We start from the raw sequence: 11053 nt of genomic DNA, 5'->3' as shown, positions 1-11053 counted from the left end.
CATAGCAACCATGGAACCATGATTTATATTTCCAATTGTGTAGAAAAAATGGTTAAATCGCTTTCTACTTAAGTAAATATCAGTTAATCAACGGAAAATGATTTTTCAGTTTTACATCTACACAACAGATATACCAGGTCGTATACGCAAGTTAAGTAAAGTTACATTTAAACGTTTTCTTGTGGCGTCACATGCAAAGTCAGGTCCGCGAGTAGTTTGGTTTCAGGACAGATGCTTTGATACACTGATCCGTGTTTCCCGGGGATTGTAAACTAATTTAGGCGTTTTTATTCCTAAATATTTGTAGTTTTTTGGAGGCCGGTCCGCGTTAAAATTCCAGTTTTAAAAACGGTCCGCAGTGCAAAAAAGTTTGCTGACCCCTGATGTAAGTCACATACAATTACAGAATTTAGATCACCAACTGCTTATAAAGAACACACAATTTAACAAAAAATGCAAATAAACAGTTATGGTGTAAAGTTGATTATTTAGTTTAAATTGTGTTGAGAAACAGGTCAAACGGCTTTGAGACGAATAAAATTTTAGTCATCAACATAACATTGTCTTTTCTGTTGCGTCACTTATTCCCACCAATCATATTTTATTTTTATTATGTTTTTTAATTTACCGAAGTTACGCTACAATTGTTTTTATGCCAAATTCTGCTTTAAAGCGTTTTGCGTTTTTGTTAATATTAATTAACACCACAACAAATTGTCAATGAAGACAGAACTGCTGGGTCTTCGACCTTTTTTGTGTTGTGTGAAATTTTACTTTTGATTATTGCGACCACATTAACTTTACAGTTGATTTAATTGTGACGACAGATTCGAATGCTGTCGCAACAAAGGTATATTTGCGTGACAATCATCACCTTCAATATTTAAAAGTCTTTCACACCCAAAGCAACCATTTTAAAGCGCCGCTTGTCAGTATAAAATATCTGCAAAAAACATTTACATGCTCACAAAAATGCAATTTTATTGAGATTAAATGATGTTGAAATAAACCGGTTGCAACGTTTGTCATTATATAAAATCTTGTATATTACTTAGATCGAAATTAAACAACTTTTACCGGCTTTGTTAGCTTTTTCACTCCATCGCAGAGTTTCTCGACGCCTTCACTTCCGAACTCACAATCACGCAGTTCAAGTTGTTCCATGTTGTGAAGGCAAGGAGCCAGTAAAGCTGCTTCCGTGTTGCCGATCTTGTTGTGGGAGAGGTCGAGTCTCTTCAGCTGATTTTAACGCAACAAATATTATCACATTTATCGTAAATCAAAATAGACAAACCAACACAACTTCGGATTACGCCTTGTTATAAATGCTACGACTTTTTATGGCCGGATTTATTTTAAACCTGCCATCAGATTTGTTGTTTTTTTCTGATGCTTGTGTTTTGCCAAACATTGCTTATTTCGTTGTCGCATATTGTTATGCTTTTTTCAATTGTAAACCCACCAAAATCGTTGCTTTCAACAAAATACACCATAAACGTAAGGTTCGCTGTTTATTTGGTGAAGATCAAAAATAGAATGATTCCCAACGCGCGACTACCATAAAAGGCACATATAAGACGTTTCGGCAGTCGCGGGACAGTAAAGTCGCTACACAGCTTCCCACAGTACCTGGTTAAACACAAGTATAAAGATACTTATATTTCTCACAGCACAGACATCCCCAAGGTTTACATGCTATATCAGCTTTTCACTGCAATCGATGTTGCTACAATATTTGACTATGGATGATCGATGTCTTGGCCGCATCAAACAACGGCAGTATAAGGTAGTAAAAAAATAGAATTAAGCCATTATAGGTTTCTGTTTTGAGTATTTTAAGGCGTGCTTCGTGAATGGAGTGTTTTTTCCAAACGTTCCATTATTCTCACATTTCGATATTGATTCTAAAAAATAGACACAAAACACAAAGTACTTGTTAGTAGCAGGTTTCGTTGTGGCTAAATTTTCCACGTTTATCTTTTGCGTTAGTTTTGTGCTTTGCCACATCACAATTTGTCACTCATAATTTAAATTTAAGTTGTCGACAAATAAAAGAAGATACAAGGACAAAATCTAATGAACTAAGCTGTTCAACCAAAACTTGCGCCGTGTTTTTATTTTCTTTTTTTCATTATCTTTTATTTTGTATTGCCTTTCTTTCTTTCTTTCTTTTTGTTATTTATGTTTTTATCAATCACATCTAAGTTATTGAATAGAGTTGTCGATCATTTACTTTCAAATTAATTGTCTGAACACATTATTATTTGTCCAAAGTGAACAAATAACATGATTTCTTCCGGCGCTTTAAACTATTCCACCAACGTCCCACCACAAGTCGTGTTTACTCACAATGCGCAAATCTCACTTACTTTGTGAGGCCCAGTCACTTAACTTTGAAAGACAGTGTAGCTGCATCACCATTATCCATCACATGTGTCATGCACTTTTATGTGCCCATAAGGATTCAAAGTTGCGCATATATTTCTGGCTTGGTGATGTTTTTTATGTTATTGTATGAGCATCGTTCGGTCCCACCTCTACTTTATTTGGCTCGCGGATGCTAAAATGTTGCCCATCGTTGTAGATCAGTGTCATTTTCGCCTGGCCTATATCAAACTATGATTTTCATGATAGGTCACATTTGGTTGTTGTAATTTTAAATTTTGTGTATAATTTTGACATTATTTCAACAAAGATTTGTTCGGGCCTGAATAAGGCCTTTGTTAAATCAACCAAAATAATTGTAACAAAAAAAAACAATATAAGAGGGACTTGTTGGCCTATAATGCAGAAAGCAGTTGGTTACTTATGTGTATTTTGCGTGTGATTTCTAGATGATATTCACTTACAGTATTTGCTCTTTTTACGCTCATATTTCGATAAATATTGATAAAATTCGAAACATTTCTTAACGTATATTGCAAAAACTAAACATTGTCCTTATTTCGTTTCGTTTATTGTGAAACTTATTTCGTTTGTGCCTGTACAAGCGTTTGTTTTTTTAAACAATGACGACCATAATGGCAAGACCTAAAACACCACAATAAAATTGTTAACACCGTAATGGTTGTGTGTTATTCCTTTTACATTTTGGATGAATTTTTTAGGTTTGTTGTTGCAGTCAAATTATGAATTTTATTTCCCTAAAATGTTGAGTTTTAGCATTGCATAGGTAATGGTTTTTTTAACGTTTATCTAATTTATGTTTCTAAGTTTTTCTAAGCTAAATGTATATCTAATAAATGAAAAGACATTCTTTACCTCAACATTTCAAAAGACAACCATTTTTAAGCCTGGGTTGACAGAACAAAACATACCTCGAAAGAATATTTGCTTTTCAGTAATACAAGTTTATGCAAATTTAGGGTCAGTAAAAAGTTTAAGCAAATGCAAATGTTGTAAATTTCACAAGGTTTTACCGGCTTTGTTAGCTCTTTCACTCCATCGCAGAGTTTCCCGAAGTCTTCACTTTCGAACTCACATTCACGCAGCATAAGTTCCTCGATGTTTTGCAGGCAAGGGCCCAGCGAAGCTTTGTTGTTGTCGATTTTGTTGCCGGAGAGGTCGAGTCTGTTCAGCTGATTTTAATGCAAAACAAATATTATCAGATTTAGCGTAGTGACAAACATAAGCAAATAAAAATAGACAACACAACACAACATATAATCAGATTACGCTTTGATATACAATGTTGTAAATGTTGCAATTTCTTCACCCAGAAAAATAAACTCAACGACAAATTTACTCAAACTAATAATTATTTTCAAAAAATTTGCAGTGGCGCATTTGATAAGGTAAGGTTTGATGGACGTTTTTGACAGAACATTTTCATATCATTGCATGCAAGTGCAGCGAAATTTTATTTGCTTGTTAGTTTTTGTCACCGTCACTTATTGTTTTCGTTCTTTTTCTTTGTGGCACCTTAATTACGTTTTTGTGTTATGGCACCCTCGCTGCTTCCCCTTAGGAGCGATTAGTTGTGAAAGCGTTGATTGCGCCGAAATGTGCCTTCCTGTTCCGCATGCCTTAAATAGAGCGTCACCTGTCGATAATATGGCGTTTCTCTGGACGCCGTGAAACGTGATGGTGTTGGTCTTGGTATTGGTGGTGGGTTGCCACGTTCCCGGTGTAACGTCGTCGTTTTTACATTGTTTTAAATATAAGTCGCGACCATAAGCTAAACCAGTGTGAGGGAGTATAATTGGCATTAGTGATGAGCCGTTATTGCAGGGTTCTGGACCGGATGCGAATTAAGTAAGCAGGCTTGGTGCATAAGATCGATTTATCAGGCCTGCCGAAATAATTCGGTAACACAAACACCTCTTTTTTTAACAAACTGTATGAAAACTTGAAACCACAGAAGATGAAATTTATTTAAATGGTGTGTATCGTTGCATACAAGAGGTTAAAAGTTTAATATTTGACCAATAAGAGATTTTTTTATGTAACAAAATCGGGTTTGGGTCAGATTTCGGGCGTGTACTTTCTGGTTCAGCCAAACCTGAAAGTTAATTGCATTGTTCGGAGTGACGTGTTAACACTCTGGCCTTGTTTCAAAGATTGCATTTTCCATCAAATCTTGTCGGGCGACCTGGTGTTAACCCAACAGTTAATTGTTGCATGTTATTTTTTGTTTCTCGACAGTATGGCTAGGCGTCGGTACATTGCAGACGCAAACATTGGACATTGTAAGTGTGTTTATCAAACGTAACATTATTATTTTAGCCTGGAATGACGTAACCATCAATATTGGTAAGCGTAGTGCACAAGTATTCAAAGTTATATACGTGGTCGGTAATGATTTGATGATTGTCATGTGACGTTTCATTGGCTTTCCTTCCATAAAGATTTTGTGATTTTACTGTTTTATGGCTGCAAATAATATAGAGTGTCGCAGTTGTGCTGTTTGAAAAAATTGAAATTACGTATTGGTGTCTTGATAATTGGTTATATTTTGAATAGTTGAGGGCCTTGGTATTGAACGATTTAAGGGCAAGGATCCCGTTGAGTTAAGAGAAAATTTTAAAGCGAGAGAACGTGAAAAACGGAACGTGCGTTGAAATTGCTCAAAAATCGACCATATAGAAATATTTAGACAAGTTGGATTTTGTGGAATAACAATTATTTTAACGCACACTTATAAATAACCCAGTATTACCGGTTTCGCTCTGTGTTGGATCACGGAGGAAAGATTCTCGTAGTCAACTGGGAGCAGAGATTCTCTGAGGTCGCGCTCACCAGAAAATAGGAAGGGCACAGATGAACTACGAAGGTTGAGCTCATCAGGAAGTAGGGAGGCCACAGATGAAGCAATCTCCGGATCATTCGACTCATGAGCCCAGCTGCAAACTTGCAAGATTTCTCCTTTACTGCTGAGCTTCGGTTTGGACTGGATGAATTTTAGAAGCAAAGATTTCTTTTGCTTCCAATCTTCGACGGAACTTTCAGGAACAAGTGGCTCGAGTTGAAGGAAAACCGAAGAATCGCAAATCCCGAAAACAAACTTGGAAACAACTTCCCATCTGTCGTCTGCAAGTTGTTCGAGGATTTTTTCAAACTCGTCAAGGGACATGATCATCATCAGGTAGAAACCCCAAAAAAACTCTTGCCATATGAGATGAGAGAAATATCGAACTTTGTGACCATCCAATATCGTCAGCTTGAGATTCCCGTGCTTTGTGACTGACGTGTTTGTAAATGCATCGGCTGTGGATTCCTTGATACCTGCTTGTGCGAATGCCATTGACTTGAATACGATCTCCATCTTTATAAATGCATCATAGGCCAGTTTTGCCAGTTTGTCCAAATCACCTTCTTGGTCCCTCAAATGGTTGGTTGTGAGATATTGGCAACAAGTGAAAGCAAGGACTCGAGTAAGTGAAAAAAACTGAATATCTCCATCGTAATTCATCAAGTAGACAAGAGTCAATATAAAATTGACAGGAACATAGCAGTAAGCAAATACATTGCGGTTTTGCTCTAGCTTTTGATGTACATTGTTGTATCTGTCTCCACATATCTGACGTCCAAGTTCATCTTGTGAAGTTGAAGTCAATCCAAGTATTTGAACAATAAACCTGGGTCGATATGAAGGATGGATCTTGTATAGCTGAGTTGGTCGTGACGTGAAAATCTTTCGAGCACGTGGAAGCAAGTTTCCTCCCGCCAAATGCTTCAAATACTTTTCTGCCTTCGACTTAGAATGTAGTTGGGGTTGGGCAACTTCTGTCGAAAATGATTTCAAAGCTGCCTCGTCAAAACCGTCGAAAATTATCACAACATTTGGATCATTGCAAATGGTGTTGATAATGTGTTTTTCCTGTTTCCTGTTGTAATGTGGTTCAATCGACATGGTGGAGAGAAGAAATTTAAGAAGTGTCATCTTTTTTTCAAAATCAATGCGCCTGACCACAATGTAGAAGAAGAAGGAAGTCTCTCCAAACATCTCACCTCTTAAACCTTGTATAGCCCACTTTTTGGCTGAGGTGGTCTTTCCTATTCCAGCTTGTCCAACCACACCGACCACGCTTCCATGTTTTTCCACGTAATCTTGTTTTGCTTTTTTCTCATCCTTATTGAATTTCCATTCCGCTTCTTGTTGCGCTGTTTCTTTTGCACGAACAAACATTTCTTCACCAGTGATCCCACTTTGTGCTATGTTATAAACATTTGTAAGTTCCTTTCTGCTGCGATAATGTCCTTCTGCTTGAAACTCATTACCAATTCGCTGTGGTTTGTCTACTATGGCAAGGTTGACAGGTGTTATTTTCCGTTCAGCAATATTTGCTAGAGACGATTCTTCACCGGCTATGGCTTCCACTCTTTCTTTGAGCAACGACATCAGATCTTCAACAAACTGGACATTTTCATGTGTTTCGTTTGGTTCTGGAGTTGCTGCATATTGGTGCACTATTGTAACTAGAGCATTGTACACTGGTCCAGGTGTGTAGATGTTTGTGTCTCCATGATGCAAATGTAATTCTTCAGTTGAAAGAAAATGGTGAGACATGTCATCAGGTCTTTCTGTGGTATTCGATAGAGGGCTATCACTAGGTCGCCCCTGAGTCAAGCTGGATTGGGTTTCAGCATCATCTGGTCCTTGGGTCAAGCTGGATTGGGGTTCAGCATCATCTGGTCTTTGGGTCAAGCTGGATTGGTGTTCAGCATCATCTGGTCCCTGGGTCAAGCTGGATTGGGGTTTAGCATCATCTGGTACCTGAGTCAAGCTGGATTGGGGTTTTGCACCATCTGGTCCTTCGGTCAAGCTGGATTGGGGTTCAGCATCATCTGGTCTTTGGAACAAGCTGGATTGGGGTTTAGCGTCATCTGATCTTTGGGTCGAGCTCAATTGGACCTGGGTTCTTCGGGACAGGTTGGACTTGGTTGCTTCGTTATTACTTTTTCGGGATGAATTTAACACTTTTTTAGATAGTTTGTTGCCCATCCTTTAATTAAATTCTTTTTGAATTTGTATTTTCGTGTAAAACTGTCTTGTCATATAACATTCAGAGAGTTCTGTCCTCCTTTCGTTTGTTTGTTGTTGCCAAAAGCATTTTGTAAGAACAACATGAATCTTTGAATCACAATCTGGGCAAGATTTTTTTAACAAAAACTCTTACAACAATTTTGTGGTCCTACATCTACTAAAGAGGAAAAACATAAAAGCGAGAAGTTATGAAACCAACTAAATGCTACACAAACCATACTCAAAATCCACAAGTGACGGAATTGTGCATTATTCGCCAACAAAAAACACAATTGTCTAAAATTGACAAGTCGGCTGCAAAACAATCTGAACTAATCCGACAAAGCGCTTCCTATTTGAAAACCTTTCAAACGTGCAAATAATTTCTTCAATCCAAGTTGTTAACAGCCTGTTTATCTGAACACATTTGACTCATGTGCCTATGGTCTTATCAAACAATACAACAAAATATTTTGGCTAGAAAATAAACATTGTTTAGTAAAGCACTTTGTGCACCAACAAAGAAGTTCGGGCCGAAGCAAAACGCATATTCGGCCGTCTTTTAGCCATACGAACTTCCGTGTATCACTAGTTACAACTGAGATGCAAGTCTATACGATGAGACGAGAGTCTATACTGACGACCACACCAGGAAGCAAAGACAAACAAACAGGGGAAACGTTGGGTAAAAAGGTAAACTAACCCAGAACGCTTACGGAAAGAAGGAAACGAAAAACACATAGTGAAACTCGCATTAGTTCAACATCCAAACTTATCACATCAAAAAATCATAATCAAGAAAAAAAAAATAAAAAAACTCTCAAATTTCCCCTTTGCTGCAACGACAGAAAGCAAAATGTTTTGCCGCAAAATTTAACAAAGATCGTGCAAATCTGTGGGACAAAATCTTCTATAAAACAAATAACATTTTGATTTGACTGTTATACTTATTGTCAAAAATAGGGTTTTTATTAAAGTGATTTATTCAATTTCGTTACTGCGTCATACAAATTTACACACGTATTCGGTTTCATTACTAATTTTTAATACTAATGTCTATTATTCGAAATGTACTCGTGGTTTTCGATAAATATATCAAATATAGACAGGCAAGAAAGTAAATATAAACACAACTTACCACTCGCTTCTAAATATTGCCTCTTTAAACGCAATAGCATTACCACAAAAGCTCACCACTCTTCTTCTTGCGAAACTGGACCATGGAGAACGAGAAGGGCAGATCAGGTATTGCTGTCGCACTTGGTAAGCGCAGGTAATGTCCTGTCAACAAATATAAATAAGATAAGGATTGCTTGGCATTAGTTTAGGGTCTTTAAAGAATTGCCATAAGCATCCAGTTGACAAATGCAAGTGAAATTACGGTTTCACAGTTTTGTCATAAAATAATACTGTGGTCAAAAACATCACATTCAGTTCATCACCCACCACGCTTTGAAATAGGAGGGAACTTTAAGCATTTTTGGCAAGTTCTAAATGCTTTTGCCAAACGACGCAGTTACGTGCCACGCGCTTCGAGCAAGTTTGTCGAACGTTTTGATTTCTGACTTGGCACAAGCCAAAGGCAATGACTTGTACTGGGGTAATTATAAACACTTGAAGACATTTAAGTTTAATGTGAACCAACCATTTTTTCAACCTAGCTTCGATATGGACATAATTGATAAACTGCTTAATGAGTTTCAAAACGTTGGTAAGAACATGCAGAATTCAAACCTGTGTGCTTTTAACGTGGAAAAACGTTTTACAAATTATTGGGAGGAGTATCACCTCAAATCGGACACACATCTTCAGAGATTAGTTGCATCACATGAGCGCCAACCTCAACACCATGGGGACAAAAATGCTGCATCTCATGAACGCCCACCTCAACAACACGGGGACCACAATACTGCATCTCACGAACGCTCTCCTCTATATCACGAGGACCAGAAAGCTGCATCTCATGAACGCCCACCTCAACGCCCTAGGAACCAGACGGCTGCAACTCATGAGCGCCCTCTTCAACAACAAGCGATCAGAAGTCTGCATCTCATGTGCGCCAACCTTAACAAAATGAGACGAGAATGCTGCATCTCATTTGCGCCAACCTCCAAAACATGTTGACCTGAAGTCTGCATCTCATGAACGCCCATCTCAACGCTCTAAGAACAAGAAAGCTGCACCTCATGAGCGCCACCTTAACAACGCGGGGACCAAAAGGCTGCATCTTATGTGTGCCCGCCTCAACACCACACGGACTAGAAGGCTGCATCTCAAGAACGCCCATCTCACCATCATGGGGACCAGAAGGCTGCACCTTATGAGAGCCCACCTCTACAACACGGGGACCAAAGTGGTACATCTTGGGTGCGCCCACCTCAACATCATGGGGACCAGAAGCCTGCATCTCATGAACGCCAACATCTACAACACGGGGACCCAAGTGGTACACCTTGGCTGCGCCCATCTCAACGACATGGGACCAGAAGTCTGCATCTTATGAACGCCAACATGTACAACACGGGGACCAAAGTGGTACACCTTGGCTGCGCCCATCTCAACGACATGGGACCAGACGGCTGCATCTCACGGGCGCCCACCTTATTAACATTGGAACCAGAAGCTGCACCTCATGAGCGCCCTCCTCAACAGTCTAGGCACCAGAAGGCTGCATCTCATAAGCACCCACCTCAACAACACGGAAACCAAATGAGCGCCCACTTCAACAACATGGGAACAGATGGCTCCATTTTATGAGCGCCCCCTTCAACAACACGGAAATAGAAGGCTGCACCTCATAAACGCACACCTCAACACAACGGGGACCAGAAGTCCACATCTCATGAGCGCCCAACTCAACAACATGGGACCAAAGTCTGCATCCCATGAGCGTCCACCTCAACAACAGGAGACCAGAATCTTGTACCACATAAGCGCCTAACCAAACACAACGAAGACCAAAAGTCTACATCTCATGAGCGCCCACCTCAACAACATGAGGACAAAAAAGCTGCATCTCATGAACGCCCAATCAACAATGCGGGGACCAGAATGCAACATCTCATGAACACTCTCCTCAACATTACGACCAGAAGGCTGAATCTCATGAAGGCCCACCCCAACGCCCTAGGGGCCAGACGGGTGCACCTCATGAGCGCCCTCTTCAACAACATGCGACCAGAAGTCTGCATCTCATGAGCGCCCACCTTAATAAAATGAGACCAGAGGCCTGCATCTCATTAGGGCCAAGCTCAAAAACATGGTGACCTGAAGTCTGCATCTCATGAGCGCCCACCTTAATAAAATGGGACCAGAAGCCTGCATCCCATTAGGGCCAACCTCAAAAACATGGTGACCTGAAGTCTGCATCTCATGAGCGTCCACCTCATCATCATGGGGACCAGAGGGCTGAGCCTCATGATCGACCCCCACAACACCACCGAGACCAGAATGCTGCACCTCGTGGATCGCCTGCTTTGACAACACGGGTACCTGAAGGCTGTATCACATGGGCGCCATTCTTAACAACACCTCCGGTCCAAGAAGGCTACACCTCGTGAGAGCCCCCTTCGACAACATAGGGCTTAG

The 11053-nt window shown here is 39.7% G+C and overlaps 1 protein-coding gene across 1 annotated transcript; it reads right to left on the bottom strand.

Moving 5' to 3' along the window:
• Positions 1–883: 883 nt before the first annotated feature.
• LOC145223761 (NACHT, LRR and PYD domains-containing protein 3-like) lies at positions 884–7444 on the bottom strand. Its single transcript, XM_080090153.1, has 4 exons — positions 5159–7444; positions 3420–3578; positions 1078–1239; positions 884–943 (listed from the first exon to the last, which is right to left on the bottom strand). Exons 1-4 carry the CDS (start codon positions 7442–7444, stop codon positions 884–886), a joined length of 2667 nt encoding a protein of 888 aa, XP_079946279.1.
• Between the last annotated feature and the right edge of the window lie 3609 nt (positions 7445–11053).

Source organism: Phallusia mammillata, chromosome 4 (genome assembly GCF_965637545.1).
Source record: "Phallusia mammillata chromosome 4, kaPhaMamm4.hap1.1, whole genome shotgun sequence".
Classification (NCBI taxonomy): domain Eukaryota; kingdom Metazoa; phylum Chordata; class Ascidiacea; order Phlebobranchia; family Ascidiidae; genus Phallusia; species Phallusia mammillata.
Note: the sequence above shows the minus strand (reverse complement) of the source record. Positions and strands in the feature narration are given on the sequence as shown.

Bases quoted from the DNA above. Each gene is read 5' to 3' on its own strand.
- LOC145223761 (XM_080090153.1), bottom strand. From the start codon at position 7,444: ATGGGCAACAAACTATCTAAAAAAGTGTTAAATTCATCCCGAAAAAGT. The intron at 3,579-5,158 runs GTAATACTGGGT...CATTAAAATCAG, and splicing joins TCCAACACAGAGCGAAACCG to CTGAACAGACTCGACCTCTC. The intron at 944-1,077 runs GTAAAAGTTGTT...TGTTTTTTGCAG, and splicing joins TGAAAAAGCTAACAAAGCCG to ATATTTTATACTGACAAGCG.